This window comes from Antennarius striatus, chromosome 13 (assembly GCF_040054535.1).
Source record: "Antennarius striatus isolate MH-2024 chromosome 13, ASM4005453v1, whole genome shotgun sequence".
NCBI classification, from domain to species: Eukaryota; Metazoa; Chordata; class Actinopteri; order Lophiiformes; family Antennariidae; genus Antennarius; species Antennarius striatus.
Window position 1 is genome coordinate 16449371 of NC_090788.1, and position 21606 is coordinate 16470976.

The 21606-nt window shown below is 38.9% G+C and overlaps 1 protein-coding gene across 1 annotated transcript; it reads right to left on the bottom strand.

Moving 5' to 3' along the window:
• Nucleotides 1-13609: 13609 nt before the first annotated feature.
• On the bottom strand, nt 13610-17495 carry LOC137606253 (high mobility group-T protein-like). Its single transcript, XM_068331428.1, has 5 exons — nt 17366-17495; nt 15048-15207; nt 14721-14866; nt 14470-14644; nt 13610-14322 (listed from the first exon to the last, which is right to left on the bottom strand). The coding sequence occupies exons 2-5, from the start codon at nt 15192-15194 to the stop codon at nt 14170-14172; spliced, it is 621 nt and encodes a 206-aa protein (XP_068187529.1). The 5' UTR covers nt 15195-15207; nt 17366-17495; the 3' UTR covers nt 13610-14169.
• Between the last annotated feature and the right edge of the window lie 4111 nt (nt 17496-21606).

Here is a 21606-nt window from a genome sequence, read left to right on the forward strand (position 1 = left end):
TTGCAGCAAGTTGGAAGATGTGATCATTTATCTGGTGTGTTTTGACCAGATAGAATGTAAAAGAGTGTTCTGTGGTGTCCAGTCTTCAAATTAAGGTCATTTCTCACCTGCCTACAAAATAAGAAATGTATCTAAGGCATCTATAGAAGCTATCAGCAGCGGATCAAATAAATCAAAGTGTTACTGCATCAGCATGTCTGTGTTGAGTGGCACTTCATGTCTGTGTAACGTGAAACACAAGGTCACCTTTACAGCTCCTGTATTCCTCTTTAAGACCTGCAAACATTAACTAGTTCTTGTGAAAAGACAACACAACTCTCATCCTCAGAGCATCTCCTCCGTCCTTTCTGTTCACAGATTCTCATCTGAGCACATGCTGTCTTGTGGAGACCACACACAGACATACATGAAACACATGGACATACCAGCTGTGACACTGAGGCAGCATTTAAATTGCTTTAGTTTGAAAGGTCAAAAAGTATGAATTAGCAAACCGTATCTACTTGATCCCTGTCAGAACAAGAGAAAAACACTGATCTATCCCTGCTTCCACCGTCACTTCAAAACGGTTGTTGTATTTGGGCTGCAAGGGGCCGCATGCACAACAAATTTGTTGCTTACCGCTGCTCCATATTTAAACACTGACACGCAGCATAGCAGAAGTGGAACATCCCGCTGCTTTGGCTCTCCATGTTTCCCATAGATCATTAACATACGTCATGTGGCATCAGCTATTCTGAGACCGTGGAGCAGACTTTGAGCTCTGACTGCGACACAAAAGTTGTTTCCAGGAGTTACTGATGCAATGGAACAGTAGCGTGACGCATCACACCCCCTGACTGAGGAGACAATTCAGTTCAGCTCTTCCAGAAAGCAGTTATTACCCTACCATAACCACACTGGCCCTTTTTATACCCTCTACCTCCAGCGTCCTTCATCCCATGACAATAAGACCTGGCTGTATTATTCTGAGAAGGTAAGTTGTCCAGGTAACAAACAGAATAGTGCTTTCCTTTAGTGTTTACACACAACCATGAGATAACTGGGTTTTATGATATAATATGATCATAAAACATGGACAATAACCAAATAGTTTTATCACTTAGGATCTTTTGTGACAATGTCCATCAGCAGCCAGGCCCCTGAAAGATGAAATGAGTGAACTCAGGAGTGTGAAAAATGGCTGCTTTTCATTCTTCACCACAAGCTCATCAGTTTTCATACCATGGAACCCAGGACATGTGACACACGATGGTTACACCTCCATAAAGTAATATGTGTTCTTAAAAGTGTTAGAATGATGAGATAATTAGAGACACTGATTTGATTGATTGTGTACCCTGTATGGTCGTGTGTAGTACACATATAGGGCTGTAGAATTGTTTGGCTGTGTGCTTTTTTTTAAACCAATACATTCCAAACTGTTCCAAAGATAATCTGTCTTCATGAATTGGTGAACATCATCTGTTCAACTTCATATATTTTTACTGAAACAGTGGAGTAGAGCATTTCATTTCTAGCACATAAGTCAAGAGTGGTCCATTCACCTGCATTCTGAACGCACTCTCATGTCATTTCATGAGCCCACTTTCTTCTGTGATTGACACTGTGTATATTGATATCTGTATCAACATATACACTCCTGAGAGATCTGCCTTTATTACTCAGGATCAGGCCCCTCTCAATACGTGATAGCCTTAGCTGAATTGGATTTATCTCAGACTTACTGGGAGACAGCCTAAGCCTGAGCTTATCCACAACAAACTGTTGTGATCATCAGGAGGAGGTTGGTGCCCCTCTAATTTAACCACCTGTCTAATATACCTGGTGGTAAATATACACAGGAATTCATCCTGAGATGAATGATAGATCGTTTGCTAATATCTAAGTCTGTAATAGACGGATCTTTGATGTAACGCTACAGAACTAGAGGGTTTGCTCTGTGGAGTGTTGAGTGAAGTTGTTGTTCTGCTGCGTGATGAATACGAGGAGAGAGGCAGCAATCACTCAGTTGTCATGCAGTTGAAAGCTTCATCCCCTCTGCTGTGAAAATAATTTGTCATCATCTCACATTGTGGCCATCTGTCTCCCACAGAAGGTGAATAAAATGCATGCACAGTGGGTGTATTTTGTATCTTTGTACTGTGGGAGGTTGTCTGGTTTTTGTTTGCCTGTACATAATAATCCATGGGAGTCAGTCTAAATTAATTGGAATTTTGCAGCACCAGTTCAACCTGCTTACACCAACCCATGAGCCTCAACACGACTAACATACGTACATGTAGTACTGCTACTGGAGGGGTTGTGTCTATCATGGAATTTGACAGCTTTTCTTTGAAGCTCCTCCGGCAGGAAACATTTTCACTTTGCTGGTGAAGAGAAGAAGTCTTTAAATGCGCCGGTGTAATTTGATGTGCTTGCTAGAAGTATGACAGGATGACACCCTAACCCACGCAGACATGGGGAGAACATACACCACACAGAAAGGAATTGCACCAGGAACCTTCATGCTGTGAGGCAACAGCACTACAATAACTGATTCCATAAAGTTGTTATAACATAACCCATTATTTCAGCTCTGCTTTAGCTGACAATATTCTACTGAATGTGTCTTTTATGAATAAAAAAGTCCAGGCAGTCATTCTTTCAGCAGAAAAGAGAACGATTATCTGACATGATGAAGGTATCAAACCTGCAAAGAAAAAACCACACGTAAAAGAAAAGTCACTGTGACATCAACAGACCTGAATGTGCTCATAATGATATTTCTCAACCCTTTCTGCTCTAGTAGTTATAGTTAAAAATTATTGGCACACAGATGCAACCTCAGCGTACCTGAGTCAACCTCCACTTCCTGCTCTGCCTCCCCCACTGCTGTCTTCATCTCTGTTCCTGCCGGGCTCACAGGCAGGTATAAAGTACAGGGTGAGGTTGGACTACTGCTCCTTCACAACAGCCATTATGGCTACCAGTGTCAGGCAGTTATTATGGTGCAAAATAGCTGTGATTAGATGAGCTGAAGCCTTCCATGCAGAGCTCAAGACAAAAATAAGAGGATTGTGAGACAGTGTGTGTGGATGTTTCTGCTCAATGGTTGTCATTTGGTCGCACGTCTTATTCAACACACATAGCTTCTCACGGTGGCCAGAGTGTCAGGAGCGTCATTCAGCTTTCATTCACTGAGAATTTGTAGCTCTCCTAAGCAAATAATGAGATTACATGTTATTTTTGGTTTGCTCAACCCTCAAGTCAATGTTGTTTTTCAGGTGTTAACTTAATTGGGTGGCTGTGGCCAGGCAGGTAGAGCCAGAGGGTCAACAATTTGAGTACTACTCCATTCAAGTCATATTAATGTGCTTATATATATATATATATATATATATATATATATATATATATATATATATATATATATATATATATATATATATATATATATATATATAAATAAAATAATAATCAGAAAATGTACTTATTGTTGACATTATTTATTTATTTATTTTAATCTATTTATTTATTTATTGTTGCCTGGGTTGATGGACAGATTGTGCACAGATTCAGGAACAACGAATGACAAAAAAAACAGGCAGAGACGGTGGGGGGTCAAAATAAAAGAGAGCCTGACTCATCAACATTAGCGTGAGCACAACCAGCATCACCAGAGAAACACACTGAAACTGTGATGAAGATTCACAGAGAAATGTGAATAGTGGTCTCGTGCAGTGACACGACGTGAACTACAATGTATTTTGGGAGTATTACGGGAATTACCCATAACATTGGGAAATGGAAGGAATTACACAACATTAGAGCACATTATTATGTGTGTTATTATTTACAGGAATGTAGTGTTTAAATAACTGTAAACAGCCAAACACCATGGGAAGGTTAAAAAAAAAAGACACTCTTCACCTGTCTGACATAGCGTGATCCCATTATCCACACATGCTCAGAATTCAATGAAATGTCGCACTTTCCTTTTGTGGGCCCTAAAGATGTGAATCTCATAATCGGTTTGTTGAGCCATGCAGACAGGTGTTATGTTCCAGCACCAAAATGAATTCCCTTCTCCTCTGACCACTTTGCTTGCAACTCCATACATTTGTTAAAGTGTGTTAACAATATGTACATTTTCTGATTATTATTCAATAAACAACAGTAGAATAAAATAGTTTACTACTAGGAACATACAGTAATTCACTGACAATGCTGTGCTTATTAGTCTGTTGTACACTTAAACAGACACACTAACCCTAACTTTATCTTTTATTCAGTCATTAGTTAATGCTTAATTCATCTCTTCAGACCCTCCTTTAACAACTCCTGGCTCTGCCATCGACCATCATTGACGAGACAGACGGGTCTTGATAACAGTCATTCGGATATGAATAGCACTGACCACACCTCACAGAGGTCAGAGGTTGAGGCACCGCCAACACCAATAAGCCTCTTGGGTGAGAGGTGAAACGTCTTCAAGGAAAGTCCAGTGGATTGATTTAAACAACTTTAGATAACCATGACCTGAATGAAAGAGAACCTACACAGACATTTTAAATAGATTAATGTTGCCTTTATGATAAAGTATACGGAATTAAATCTGGTATCATGAGACAAGAGATGTGTTTTCAGTTATGTCTGTACACTTGTATTATTATTATTATTATTATTATTATTATTATTATTATTATTATTATTATTATTATTATTATTATTATTATTATTATTATTATTATTATTGTTATTATTGTTATTATTGGTATTATTATTATTGGTATTATTATTATTGTTGTTGTTGTTGTTGTTGTTGTTGTTGTTGTTATTGTTATTATTATTAGAGGAAAAGATGTTATTGTCATCCTCTATTGAACCATTGCCTGGCGTGTCCTCTGTATGGGTGCAATTCTTCCCAATGTCCACTCAGCATTAAACGTTACTCACTCTGATGATTTCAGCTGATTACAATTCAGTTACTGTAATGAATGTGCTTGATGCTACAGGAAGTAGAAGACATTAGTTTATGACAGTCTGAGAATGAAATCCTCTGGAACGGATCTACTCATAATAGCACTTTCATCGTCCACTCTTCCAACTGTGTCCGCGCAAACTCTTCCTGCCACCTCATTATGGAGGCTAAAAGCTATGTAAAGCTACAGAGCTTGACGGAAATTATCCATAACATTGGAAAATATAGCTATCCTTCTAGCTTTATACTGTAATATTGGCAATCCAAGTTTACTTTCTGTGAAATATTCAGCCATATTCTTATTAATGCTACTGTTATTTACACATTACTGTTATTGGTTGTTTACCGTTTTTACCAGCAATAAAGGAACTGTTGTTTCTCGTACACTTTCTGATTTAGAGAAAAAATGCATTCATAACTTTTTTAAATCTAACAATGCGAATTTCATCCTTCTGGTGAAAATTGATAAGATGACTTAAAATGGTAGCTTTGGTTTCCATAATAGCTTCTCTGTTTCATCTGTTTAATGTAAAAGCGTATGAAGCTAACTCCTGATTGGAATATCTTTTTTGTCTCTATTTACTGTATAATTACTGTAAATCAACCCTATAAAGGATGATGGAAAGACCCGATCACCTCGTTCAGTCTTTTTACCCTCTCATCTCCCCGCTCCACACAACAACTTCCCAAACTTACAGGTTCACATGTCACACACAGCAATTCCAGCACTCTTAAAACTCACTGTCCGTGTTCCTCCCTCCTCCCCTCGGACTCCTTTTTGTCCTTTTGATGATAAACCTAATGAACCTTATGCTAATATTACAAGACGTCAGCAACTCCTTCCACATTATCTTCACCCCAAATCAATCGTGAAATACAAACCAATCGGAAAACATAACAGACAATGGTATTACATTAGTTATTCATCAACAAATGACTCGAATCATAGCACTCACATTTTAGACAGTGTTTCTTATCATATAATAATTATTATTATATAATTACCTTATTCCAGCTGAACTTTACTGTCACTCATGCCCAGATTTTATTGGTTATTTGCTCCTAAAAGAATGAAGGTCAAGGCTGCACTGACATTCAGCACTTCACTATACAGATGTTTTATTAAATATTTTATCATCAAAACTTTCATGTCAGCTTCTGAACAACATAGAATGTACTATTTTCAGTCTCGAGGCCTTACAGTTCTCCTTGTCGTAACTCCCTTTAAATGTTTCCTGCCCTGTCCCCATGACAACCTTATACTCAGATACAGACTACAGTTTTGCTCAGAGCTGAATGAGTTTATAATTAATACTATTAGATACATGAATAACATAAATAGAAGCACTGACACTCATCATTGCTCTTTAACTACTTAATAAATAGCATATAGTCATCTTCTTCCTCATGAAGTGACAAAACCTCCAGATGATGTCATTATTCTGCTCCACAAGCGTCTTGTCCCAGTGTCAGGTCAGTTCATCATGACTCAGGAAATCTGTCACTGTTTTCTCATGCAGTTTTCTCATGTTTGGGTACCAGAGGTATCTGCTGCTGTAGCAATGGTTGATCCTTATTCTCCCTCATCACAAGGATTACTGTTCATCTGACGTTGGTGCTTTCTTGTAGAATAGTGAACTTTTTCTGCGCTGGAAAACTTGTCCAGTCAGTTACCCCTCCTCAGCATGCCAAGGCCACGACCCTGTCAGATATTACAGAGGCTATTTTATCTCCAATATCCATGCCTTTTGCTTTAGGTATAGATTAACAACAAGGTGGATTTGCTGGATACAGAAATTGTGGATATCTCCCTAAAATATTGTCTTTTCTAACACAGAAATGTCAAGAAAAATCCATCTTCCACAAGACTGAACAGAATTCTCACAAAACCTGCATTTATACAACTTGAGAGAAATTGTCTTTAATTGGACCCCATTTATGTTTTTTTACTTAAATCTCCCAGTCAGTGTTTATAACGACCACAGCAGGTACCAGAGTCCTTTTGGATTTTTGGGTGGAGAAAACCTTCTCATTCCAACAATCATTCTGTTTTTATAAAACAGCATACTAGCAACTCTTTGAGGGGCTCACCACAGACTGCACATTATAATCCAGATGTTGACATGGTGAGACACAACAGGTGTGTTTACCAATTTCGGCATCTTGTCTTACGAGTATAGCTGCTAGCAGTTCTTAATCAGCACTGAGCACAAGGTGCAGCAGAGGTGGATCTTACTGTCCACAAACATACACACACAGAAAATGATTACCTTCGAATTTTGTCAATTTAATTTCACATAGGACTCTTTCTTGAAAAACAATATCTGGCCTGTACGTGAACAGAAAACACCTCATCTCTGTGTTTCTGGACTGTCTATATCCCTCTGCCTACAGCTTTAACCACGGCCAAAACACCAGCACCGCCTCGCACAAACAGGTGGACCAAAGCCATAGACTGACGCATGAGTTACAACCACAAAAACAGGATAACAATATTTCACAAGAACATTTGCGTTAACGCCTACACAAGTGTTTGCAATACTTTGATCACTTAAAAATATCAAAATGTGCAAGCAGAAGCTGCACACCAAGTGTTTGAGTAACCTTAATGATGACAAGAGCTGAATCTCTAACAACAGATTTCTCTCCCACTCAAAAACAAATCTTAATTTGTGTGCATGAGCCTTAGTCACTGACCACACAGTTGTCACCACCATCATCGCTGTGGTGCGGCTGTAGCAGCTGATTCCTTTTTCAGATAAATCATGAACCTTAAATCGAAAACTGTAAACAGGATTAATATAGATGGGTTTGAAGTTGTATAAAGTCCGCCTGTCTCTACATTTTAATTTGCTGCAGCAGCTTGTTACCTCTACTTTGTCAGTACACTTTAGACTTCAGTACTTTGAATCAAACTGAAAACACGTTTACGATTTCAAAATGAATGCCTGCTGTTCATTTTCTTATTTGATTTCTGACTTTCTGAGGTAGTAAAGGAGGAATTTCAGAATATTTTGTGTTGTGAGAAACGCGGCTGGAGAGCTTTGTAACAGATCTTTGTAAAGTCTGCTGGTGCTTGTGGAAAGGAAACTACAAAGACTTGACTTTTAGAAATGAAAAATCCATTCTCTCTTTTTTCAGAAATAAAGAAGTAACCATTTTAACAATTTCCAATTTAATACAAGCTATACTGGTTAAAAGCAAGAGCACCATCTAGTGGGGGTTTTCAAAGTCAAAGTCAAAGTCAGCTTTATTGTCAAGTGTACCATATATGGATGACATACAGCACAGATGAAATTGCAGTCCTCTCTGACCCACGGTAAACAGGCAGTACAACACAGGCAGTACAACACGGGCTGTACAACACGGGCAGTACAACATGCAGTACGATACAGGCAGGACAACACGGGCTGTACAACACAGACATCAGACAGTACAGCACAAAGTATGAGACGAAACACAAGGGATGGTAAACACCCCTATACACTCTTTAATCCTGTAGGGGAAGTGACGTGAGTCCCTGACTTGACGGGGGGGAAAGTGTTTTAACAAACCTTGCATCACAGCGTCAAACACATGAGTATTAAGAGGGTAGATTTAACAAGGGTAGACTTTTTTAAATTAAGAAATCCACTCACTCACTCAGTCAGAGACCTATGGGATTGTCCCACCATATAACCTGAAACTAGTAATTAAAAGCGGTTCCACCAGACCTCTGCATATTCCTGATATGCTCACCTCAGTGAACACAACTTCAGGTCATGCTGACTGCAGGATGAGATTGTGCAAAATGAGCATGGAAGGAAATAACAAATAACAGATTACCTTGTACTGTACTCCAGGCAGCGCTCTCTCTCTGTATAATATTAGCTTTTTATAATGATGATAGAAATCCTATGAAGAGCCGAAAACTGATAGAAAAGAAAATGTAAGAGGATTTGGTTCAAAAACACACATACACATAATACATGGACGAGTTAGTTAGTGAGACAAACAAATATTAACTTAAAAGCTAATTAATAACTGCTTATTAATATCATAAATGTTTCCTGAATTCCAGAATCAGAATACTTTTCTGGTCCTTGACGGTGAAATTGCTTTTTGTTACAATTGAACTGCTCCAGAAGGAACCATAGAAAATGTCAGTATAAGAAAAACATGTAGAATAAAGAGCAAAAAAAGGAATAAATAAGAGAATAAATCAGGGAACATAAAGGTACAGTTTATACAGGTATGTATAGTTTTAGTGTACACTTCCACTCCTTCTCCTCACTGCATCTCAACAGGCAGGAAAGACCTCCCATTTAGTAAAGGTCATCCTACATCTGAATGAACTCTGTGCCCCATCAACATGCTGCACATGTTCTTTTTCTTTTCCTTTTGGCTTTTCCCTTCAGGGGTCACCACAGCAAATCAGTTGCCTCCATCTGACCCAGTCTTTTACATCCTCTTCTCTCACACCAATTTCCTTCATGTCCTCCTTCACTACATCCATAAACCTCCTCTTTGGTCTTCCTCTAGGCCTCCTGCCTGGCAGCTGAAACTCTTCTATCACACATCACACCTGACACTTTCCTCCACCCGTTCCATCCTGCCTGGACACGCTTCTTCACCTCTTTTCCACACTCTCCATTGCTCTGGACTGTTGAGCCTAAGTACTTAAAATCCTCCACCTTCTTGATCTCTTCTCCCTGTAACCTCACTCTTCCACTTGGGTCCCTCTCATTCACACACATGTACTCTGTCTTACTGCGGCTAACCTTCATTCCTCTCCTTTCCAGGACAAACCTCCACCTCTCTAGCTTCTCCTCCACCTGTTCCCTGCTCTCACTACAGATCACAATGTCATCTGCAAACATCATAGTCCATGGAGATTCCTGTCTAACCTCGTCTGTCAGCCTGTCCATCACCATAGCGATCAAGAAGGGGCTCAGAGCTGATCCCTGATGCAGTCCCACCTCCACCTTGAACTCCTCTGTCACACCTACAGCACACCTCACCACTGTCTTACAGTCCTCATACATGTCCTGTACTGCTCTCACACACTTCTCTGCCACTCCAGACTTCCTCATACAATACCACAGTTCCTCTCTGGGCACCCTGTCATGAGCTTTCTCCAGATCTACAAAAACACAATGCAGCTCCCTCTGGCCTTCTCTGTACTTCTCTGTCAACGTCCTCAACGCAAATACTACATCTGTAGTACTCTGTTTTGGCTTGAAACCATACTGCTGCTCACAAATGTTCACTTCTGCCCTTAGTCTAGCTTCCACTACTCTTTCCCATAACTTCATTGTATGGCTCATTGTATCACCTTAACATGCTGCACATGTTCAATGATGATAAATGCTGCTACAGATGCTGCTACAAATGGTGCTTCTGTTACATGGTAACCAGAATGACAGTTGTGGTGTTGTTTGTTATTTACTTTTGACTGATTTGGTTTACTACAAATCAGAAGTGCCATCAAAAATGTCAACAAACCAACTAACTAGATCTCCTGGCGTAGACCACAGCTGAAAATATGCCAGTTAAATAAAACACTTCATGTGTGATGATTCAGCTCCAACCGGGGAAAGAATTGTAAGAAGTAAATTTGATTAAGCTCAACTTTCACTGCCTTTTGTTTGTATAAACTGTTTGAGTCAATAAACTGGATAAACATGGAGTTTGTGGAATTATTTAGACCACAACCATGATTACAGAAATTAAATTAAAAACATCAAAATCAGTTTTAGTGGAAGTTAAACTGTGGGAACAACAAAAAACTATTGATAAAAAAACTGTCTTTGATTGAAGAACCTTTTTTAAGTGAATAGATGTCAGAGTTTTAGTTTTGACTAGTTTTGTACATAATTATGTCATAGCTACTAAAACAGTAAATCTTTACAAATGTACCATATTTCATTACAATTTTTATTCATATTTGAAACTGTAACGTGCATTTTTGACAATGCTTAATTTCAAAGTGAATATTGTGCTTTTTATTTCCACATACAAATTTTATGAAAAAACTCAAAGCATTTTTTATTTACTGTGCAACCAAACATATGTGAAAAGAAGAATATGAAGCTCTACCTCCAGCGCCGACAATATTAACTGTCACTGATAATGTCACAGTAATATAATAGTGGATACAGAGTAAAATGTGCAGTCAACCTGATGACAGTAGATGTACTTTTAATAGTTTTAAGTTTTCCTCAGTATATTTTCACACTCACACTCTTTTTCAGTTGCATGAATTTTCATTGTAAGAAAATTCATGCAACTTTTAAACATCTTTACATCGTAATGGTACTTTAGTAGTAAACTTATGCCTACACGAAGGATCTGAAAATAGTTGCTGGAACTCCCCCATATGCCGGAGACATGATGATAATTTTATTAGTTCAACCACATTACTAGACCCATGACCAATGTCCCATAAATGATCTGCTGTCCCTCTGAAATATCACACACTAGCTTCATTAAGCTCCTGAAGTCAGCTATTGACTTGTTTAAACAATAATTGGAAAGTTTTCATTATGAAATCTACATTTCCAAAATAAAACTGGTTAGTCCCATAGGAAATCAAAATTTTTCATTTCAACTTTTTAGTCGAATCTCAAGCTGCTGTTTATGTTTAGATTGTATATTTATTCTTTACATAAAATTCTTTACTTAAGTCATGACATGACTGTATAAAATATTGTTTACTCTCAAATTATTTTAATTCAGGCTCACTGCTGTGAAATGCAGAGGAATACTAATAAATAATAGTTTGATAACTTGTTCATGTTATATGTTGTAATATACTGTATATGTCTAAAGACCAACCTCAAAATGTTTACCTTCAGCAGCAACACTGCTGTAGGTAGAGGAATGGTTGGACTTAAGCAAAGGGTTCTTTTATGTCAAAATATTTGACTTGTTTCAAACACACTGTGATTTTAATTAAGTGTATAAAATTGATTTGCGTGTTGGGGCCAGTCTGGCTTTCTATGTGGTGGTCCTATATAACTTTAATAAATATATACAATTACATTATCACTGTGTGCACCCTTCAGTATAACACAACAACCCTTTCATGAAAGACTGATGCATTTTTATTTACTGAGTTAATCCGACTGCTTCAACAGAGCGGGTGGTTTTAACACTTGTGTTAATGCAGTTGCCTCATTTAGCCACTAGGTGTCGCCCGGAGACTGGTGATTGGAGGCTCTGCGCGCCGCGGACGCCAGATGGCTGGGATTAAAACGGTTCCAGAGCCAGTGGTGGCGCTGCGGAGCTGATCCTTCTTTACTGTATGCGCACTTCTGGCCTGTACAGGCCCATTCAGACACTGATCAACAGCTGAGAACAGCCACACAGCGCTGCAACTGTTCCAGCATAGTTTTCCCTTTTCCTGCCTCTCAACAGCCTGATCGACTGCAACATGGAAAGTCCAAACTGTCAGCCAATCCGCTGAATGTGAGCGTAAACATTCAGCATTTTAAATGCTTTCCTAAACATGTTTTAATGACAAGCAGACCATATTGAAAACTGACAGCTTGGAAATAATGATCAGCAGCGACAGCAGCTTGGTGACTGACTGTATGCGGTTGGCTCAAGTTAGCTCTGCTGTATTTCAGGAACAACAGATGTAGACTATACAGTACATGTCCGATACGGCCCAAGGTTGAAAACGTGGAGATAACTTCACCACGATTGTCACTGGATTTGAAATTCAATACCAACAACATGCATCATCAGTGAGAATGAAGAAAGATCAGTGATAGCAAGAGGCTTTTTCACCTTATGGGACTGACTGGGCTTTAGCGGGGCAGAGCAGAGGTCAGCTGCCCCGTGGCTGCTGCCTGGCTGCCCTCCATATCAGCGCCTGTTCACTAGGCTACAGCGGATACTGGTGTAGGGAACGAGGAAATGTGTTGCATGGGGGAAGGCACATGCTTGTAATTTACACCACAGATCAGACGTGTCTTTTTGTGAAGCTGAGTGTATGTTCAGACTAGCTGCCGCTCCACCCCCCCACCCCCACCCCTCTCTTTCATAAACTCCCATGGGTTAAACTGTTGTCAACACAACGTACAGTATGTATGCCTTCTAGGTTTATTGTGTTTTATGTGCAACAACCATATTCTTATGTCACAGGGTTGTTCAAATCACATAATCCTTATTATATAAAGGCCTTTTTTTCTTTTCTTTTTTTACCCTGGATAGACCTAGAGATGTACGTGAGAGATGGAGCTAAATAAAACAGGATCAGTCAGTGATGCATGCTGACATGCAGAGCTGACAATAACGATACTTTCAGTGTAGCTCCACCAGGGCTGGGAGCTAAAACACGCAGCTCATTTAAATACAACCGTAGTAAGATTACACACACAGGAACATTAACAGTTAAGAGGATGATTCATCCTTATCAGGACATGGGCGCTTATTGGTTTTCTTGCTCTATTTAAGTGTCTTCTGGCATTTTTATGTCAGCTCCACTTTCCTATCACTGAACAAACAGAACGATTTCAGTCAAAGCTGCTTCCAAGCAGAAACTGTTTGCTGTTAAAAGTGTCTAATGATCTGTTCGTTAGCTGCATTAATATCAAGCACTGACATATTCGCAGAAACCAGGTTCGTTTCATTTGAGCCGCCGCTTATCCTTCACTGAAATGTGAACAAAACCAGTTTTATTAAAAAAAAAAGTTTATTGACATCAGAAGCAATTTAAATTTTAACAATAAACAAGGCGGTTTTTTTTTCTTATTATTTCTGCTATTACAGTGGTACGTAAAGATCAGTAAAACAACTGTGATACGTCAATTTTGATAACGTCATTTAAAATAACACACAGGAAAACTGGAAATAAAGGAAGAAACACTCATCTCTAATTCAGAACGTTTATGTGCTGTGCACTTCTAACTAGGGTAAATACTGCAGGCCCACCCCTTCACACTGTACCAGGTAGGATAGTGGTCTAGGAACTATCACTGAAAAAATAAGACTGGCAGGAAGATACAGACACGACACTTGTGTAGTGTTAACTATACAAAAAGGAGAAAAAAACGGTACAGCATAAAAACAATTGATATACACAGCCTTTTTTGTTGTTGTCTTGTCTTTTTTTTAACCCCTTGGATACTAACACATATTCTTTCAGTGAGTGAAGAGTGAACAAGGGGGTTAAACGCTTTATGAACAAGAAACTGACCACTATATATGTCATTTGTCTTCTACTCGTCATCGTCGTCATAGTCGTCCTCTTCCTCCTCGTCATCATCGTCGTCATCGTCGTCGTCTTCTTGTGGCTTCTTCTCTACCTTAGCAGGAGCTTTTCCTGCTGCTGCCGGACCTCCTTTGGTCTTTTGGCGATATAACGCGACATCCTGGGATGGAGAAATGAAAAATGTCGAATTAGAATTAATATCAAGCTGAAAAAAAAAAAAGCATTATTGATCATAAGGGAGAACAAAACAAATAAACGTGCATCACCTGGAAAAATGAATGCAATATTTACAGCGATATTGTTTTACCTTCTCGTACTTCTCCTTCAGTTTAGAAGCTTTCTTCTCATATGGTTGCTTGTCCTCTGAGGGGGTGCCGTTCCACATCTCACCCAGCCTCTTGGCAACCTCTCCAATGGTGAGACCAGGGTACTCAGTTTTTACCTTTGGGCGAAACGCTGAGCAAAAGATGAAGAAGGCGGATCTAGGAGGCACACAATTAACATGTTACAAAACCAGCCAAGATCAAGTTAACATCATTAAGCAGGTGCAGCACTTACGGGGGTCTCTTGGGGGCATTGGGGTCCTTGTACTTCTTCTTCTTGCCGCCTTTGGCTGGAACATAGTTCTGCATCTCATTGTCATAGCGCACCTTGTCCAGTTTGGCAAGATCCTCAAATTTGCCCTTCTCCTTGCCGGACATTGTCTGAAATCAGACATCACTTACTAAGTGAATGGTCTGTGAAAACATCCTTTCCATACAACTGTTCTTTGTGTTTGGGACAGATACTGAATCAAATTTAGAGTAGAGCCAACAAAAAGCAGTAAAATGGATCAATATCTGGAGCTGAACTCTGAGGAGCAGTCCAAGCGCTACGTTCTCCTACCTTCCATCGCTCAGAACACTTCTTGGAGAACTCAGCAAAGTTAACTGAAGCTTCTGGGTGTTTCTTCTTGTGCTCCTCCCGGCAGGTCTGGACAAAATATGCATAGGAGGACATTTTGCCCCTCGGCTTTCCCGCATCTTTCCCCATCCTGATGACCGATCTAAAAGTTTTAAGTACATATTAGCTGGGGAAACTGCAGAAATATTTACTATTTTATGAATTAAAATGTACAGAAGTTGTAGACATACATCAACAATATCATTCCTGAAAATGTAATCTTCCATTTACATTGTGTATTGTCTGCCTTTTCGTTATCGATCAGCCAATTAAACCCGCTGATGGTATTTTTAATCCTGCCATTGGCCACTGATGCAGTCGGCAGTCAGGTGACCCGCCCTCCTGCTGTCAGACGGTAATAAGTTGGGGACCCGTTAACGCAACTCGATGGAATTAAAAACGTCCTCCTCACACGGAGTTAATGGGATGGAAATTACTTTATTTATCGATGTAATTTGTACCGTGGCCTTTACATGCAAACTCGGTGATCCGTGATCAACTCCAATTTTAAACTGGCTCAACACCTCGCAGTGGATTCAAAAGGGAAATCTCATAAAACGCCCATAAATATATTTTCCTTACAGGGAACGCACTTCTTCTCCGTCCGCATTGGTTTCACATTAAACTGGAAAAAAAGTTCCAAAAGTGCAAGTGCCTGGCATAAACCGTGTCTCCGTGTGAGACTTCTGAAAAGTCTCGTTTATTTGTTTAAAATACCTTTAAAAACTCATCTGGAGTCAGAAAACACCTTAAAGGAAGCTCATTCAACTCTTGTCATGTTTTCATCAAACAAAATTACTTGGGACACAAAAATGACAAATTACATATTAAGACATATTTATTGAAAATAAAAACATTTCAATCTTCTTTTTACCCACTCCTCTTGTAATATTCGTATTCTCTCATTCTGGATAATATTCATCCATCTTTATTTAAAATATCCGAAACTTCTATTTTACCCTTTAAAATTCCCGTTAAATGCTACTGTAAGTCCCGGTTAAACTGCGTCGACCGAAGTAGTAATGGCGCATACTAGGCTTTCGCTGAGGAAAAGGAGGTCAACAACGACAGCAATATTTCTTCTTCCATTTTGTGAGAATGCCTTCTTCATGAAAGAAAGTCCCCCTCAAATGTCTCCTCCCGCCTCCCAGTTCGCTTTGGGACACGACAAATACGTCTGAAAAGCCGGCGATCTTGACAAAATCTTTCCCCGATTGATTCCTATTGCACTAGCCGGTTAGTATAGTAATACATTGGGTCTGCACTGTGTCTATGAGCGGGCTGTGCTACTGACTGGGTTCCTATGAGCTCCTAATGGCCGCTCGTCTTCATGCACTAACATGGAGAATATGGCTCCTTCTCTTTGTGTCAACGCACAGCCATTGCACTGCATGCAATAGAGGGCAGAGCGACCGCGGAGACCACTTCACTTCAACACCCGATTAAAATGCTTTCCGAGCATAGGGGAAAAATCTCAATAGGATATTTCGAAAGACGAAAGATAGGAGTTTCTTTTGCCGTCGTTACATGCTATAGTTACAGATTTGTTTCTCGAGAAAACACCGTTAGGAAAAGTTGAAGTGAACTGCGCCTCTGTCTGTAGCTTCCCATTCGCCTCGCTACCTTGAATACAGTCAGCCATTACAGTAAAGCGCAGACCGCGAGATTTTTTTTTTTTCACCGTCTCCTTGGGAGTATTTTAGTAAACAAACATTTTTCTATGTGTAATTTGAGTCGTTTTTTCTTTTTCTCAAGTTTTCGTATTTTTTAATGTTCGGCTCGAAACCCGCACTGTTTGCATGACAGCCATTCAGCCTCGCAATGCACTGCAATGCCAATGGCTAGCTAACGGTGAGTCTTCTACCATTGTCGTTAACCGTGTTGTCCGCCAGACATTCCTGAATTTTTACGCGATAACGACCGTTTAATTCGACTCCATTTTGTGAAAAATAATCCAATGTAATATAGAAAATTATTTGTATTTAAGAAATCGACGGGTTTCCGTCGAATTTCATCAGGGTTTATTATTGTTTCTTCATTTTTATAGAGCGTCTCGTCTATATTGAGGCAGGGCAATGTAACGTTACCTCCGAAGCACCGGATATTTTTCTTGTTTTTGGACGGTTTTCAGAGATAAAATCATTTATAGGCAGTAAAATGTTTAAAAATTGAACGTAGCAAACACATAAGTGTGATATTAATAGATGTTATCGTCATTTTCACCGTTACGAGTACTTAAAATTTCCGTGTGTGATACTTACCTTGGGACTATCACTGGATCTCAACGCTCTGCAATGGCTGTGTGTGAAGGAACATAGGCGATACGCAGTGTCTTCAGTCTCCCAGCTCTCGACCATTACTCTCGGCGGAGCTCGCGCACCATTGGCCAGTCCCCGATCTGGCGTTCCTCTGATTGGACAGAAGCATTTCATTGTCCTAATAGAAGATGGTGTCTGATTGGTCGCCTTTTGTGAAACGTCACCGAAGTTTTCTGAGGCGCGTGGATACAAAAATATTTCCGTGCAAGCATGCTGGAGCTGGTAGTAGTGTAGTGTTTGCTATAGTATTGAATTCACTACGTCGAGCGCAGTGTACAGTAGGCGAGTTAAATGAATGGGATGGGGCGCTTGTAGTCAGCCAAAGAGGCAGATGTAAAATATGGTAACGAGTTCACTGGACTGCCCTCCTCTCCATCAACCGTCTCTATAGTATTTTTTCCACGTTACACGTAGGCCGTATTTAACAAATTATGGCGTTTGAAATTACATAAGGAGAACATCGTGCAATCATGTGGGAAACACAGACAACTCTTTTTCTCAACCTATACGGAATAATTAGGGACTGGAATTGATATTTTAAAGGTTTTAGCTCCGAGTTAGAATGAATACACTTAAAATTCACTTAACGAATGACTTTAAATTAACGCATAACTCATGATTTAAGTTTTGTCCCAAGTGTTGACAAGATGTTTTTATTGACTGAAATGTAGTTGTGTTTTCCCACAAATCTATACATATGTATATATTAATGACATTTAACTGAAACTCATTCATCTAATGCCATATTCAATAATAAGTCTACCTTCACTCCAAATGTTGACCAGAATCTAGAAACGGGCAACAAATCATGGTGAATGAACTAATGGGTATGTTGAATCACAGTTTTTTTTTATATATATCCCTCTAAAATTTCATCTTCAAGACTCCACACACTAGATACAGTACTTGAAAGACAATAGCTGTTCATTCCCAATTAATACAAAAAAGAGCTTCTTCGTCATTTAAGTTTGTTAGTGATAAAGCAAATCTGGCAAAATGTAAGGTGCAAGGATTAGTTTTTATGATTACACAGAGTAAAGTTTTTTCTGTCTCTTAGATTATAATAATGTGTACATTTTGCTGATTGCATTTTTTCATAGATTTAACACTTAGCCTCATAATTTTGAGCCTTCCACATACATTGTTCTCTGAAAGAAAGGGCTGAAGTCCTAAATTCCTATACAAGCCTTACTGAATTAGAACAACATCATAGCATAAAAAGTGTGTGTCAGTGTGTGCGTGTGTGTGTGTGTGTGTGTGTGTGTGTGTGTGTGTGTGTGTGTGTGCATATATCCGTATATGTTTATGTATTATACTACTAATAAGATACAATACATTTGTACAATTTTTTAGAGATTTGTTTGTATAATCAAAAACCAATTGCCTCAAAATGGTTCAGATTTATTTATTTAGTATATTTTATGTTTATATTATATATTAATTACTATACAGTAATGTGCTTACATATGTCTTCATTGCAATTCATGACATATAACACAAAATCTGCTGTGCACTAGATGAATATAACTGAGGGTAATAGTTTACTGTATTCTATCACATATACAGAATAATTGTGCACACAAATTTTAAGATTTGTTTTTTCTAGAAGGTTAATATATATCTTGGAGACAATGGTCAAATTTGTAAACTTACACAGATTTGGATATCTGTTGTGTAGGTCTGCTTGATTCAGGACAATGACTTCAAACTGTTAAAGGGGCCTTTCCGTTCTTTGCATAAAGTGAGCCTCAGATAGCTACCTGAGGTTAGAGGCATCTCTGTATATTTGTTGTTGGTGTCATGAAATCTGGAAATTACTGTGTTAATTGTGATTAGTAAAACCCTTTTATGCAACCTCTAGAGATAATAATTCAAAGATTGTTCAGTAAAAATTTGTTAAATTTCTACATGTACGTAATGATGAATTTGGCATCCAGATATGCTTATTCTAAGCAGTATCTACAAAGGAAAATGACTAATAGAGTTTATCCTTATCCTTACATTGAGAATGGGGAAAGGGAGCTGATTCTCGATGCCAATCACCACCCAGATTCAGGCCACATATCTGGCTGCGATGCTGCCTGTTTGTGTCTCCATTTTACAGGAGATGCCACAGCAGAAAGCTATAGCCTGCTCATGAGGCAAGGAGGCGGCCAGTTAATGCATTATAATGAGCACTCCCTGGGAAAAATATGCAAATTCATTTTGTCATCAAAAGGAAAATAGAGGACAGGAGAGCTGGAGATACAGGAGGGGCTTAAGGGAGGAGGGCACATGCAAGAGGCGGGATTGGGTGGAAGGAAAACTGTGTGTGCACGTCTTTGAATGTGAATGTGTGTAGGATTGGGGGGTTGTCAAGAGTAGGAACTGTGAAAGACATATAACATCCCCCATCCCAACTCTACCCTTCTACAAGATGTAGCAGATCCTCAAAACAAACAAATAGTTAGCCTAAAAATAGACTGTAAAACAGATCTGATGAGGAAGATATGAATCCAAACTTGCATTTCAAAATATATTTATCTTAGGGCATTTGCTGTTACAGGTAGATCTGATAAAGAACAGAAAAATAAAATGAAAACTAAAAACTTCTGTCCATTGTGTTTTTGGTTTAATGTCTTTTTATTTACCTGCCCTTGAGTTTAATCACACTTTGACATATGACAGTTGTAGTGGCTCCGATTAACTTAGACTAAACTTGATAAGATTAACATTGAACAAAGAACAATATAGTTTAAAATATATTGAAAGTCAGAATTAGTTTAGCCTTTTATAGCTTTATCCTAGTTTAACCCTCCTTCTCTGTTCATCTGTTACGAACGACATTGATGTTTTGGGTCAGTTTGATCCAGTGCATGTTTATTTATCCAAAAGTTGTCGAAAACCCAAACTATTTCCTACAAGTGTTGTTTATATGTCATTACTAACTCCATTACTAACTATTCTATCAATTTTAGTGCGATGTAGTTCCGTATCTCTCTCAGGCAATGGTTCAATTAGGATAATTCACTCATTTTCCATAAAAAATACAACTATTTTTATTGTTTCGCCATATTGTTACTTTTGAAAGACCAACATATAAAACATTAGGATTAAATTGAATATTTAACATTGAAACATAACAGTTACATTTTGTTTTGCGTATATGCGCTGTTTATGAACCAGCAATGAAAACAACTAACAAGCAATAGCGGATATAGATAGATAGATAGATAGATAGATAGATAGATAGATAGATAGATAGATAGATAGATAGATAGATAGATAGATAGATAGATAGATAGATAGATAGATAGATAGATAGATAGATAGATAGATAGATAGATACTTTATTAATCCCAGAGGAAATTGTATATATCCACTGCTCAGGCATTACATAACAAATAACACTGGATAAACACCAGGACAAAAAGAAACACTGACATCACAGGACATACCACAAGACATACATTACACTAACAGACACATGCAGCACTAACAGGACTTATATACTAAACTATAACTAAAATATAAACAGTATAAAATTAAAATATAAACAGTATAAAAAATAAATAAATAGATTATTTATATATATATATATATATATATATATAAACAGTATAAAATTAAATTTAAATTAAATTAAATTAAATCCATTCAACCCCGTGCTGACCTCGCCACCTCCCCCCCGCTCCTCCTGAGAGAGTCATTGTACCCCCTGATGGCACGGGGCACGAAGGAGGACCTCAGCCTTTCTGTGGAGGCGCTGTGTGACAGCAGTCTGCCGCTGAAGGTGCTTCTCTGCTGGGAGAAGGTGGTGTGTAGGGGGTGCCTGGTGTTGTTCATGATAGCCTTAATTTTAGACATGGTCCTGCTCTCCAGAAGCATATCCACAGAGTCCAGGCTCAGCCCGACCACTGAGGCCGCTCTGCGGATGAGTCTGTTCAGACGGTCCATCTCTCTTTTCCTGGGCCCCCCACCCCAACACACAATGGCGTATGACAGCACACTGGAGACTACGGACTGATAGAACATGAAAAGGAGCTTAGGACAGATGTTGAAGGAGGCCAGCCTCCTTAGGAAGTACATCCTGCTCTGCCCCTTCTTGTACACACAGTTGGAGTTGAGTGACCAGTCCAGTCTGCTGTCTAGCTGCAGTCCCAGGTACTTATAGTTTCCTACCACCTCCACCTCACTGCCTTTGA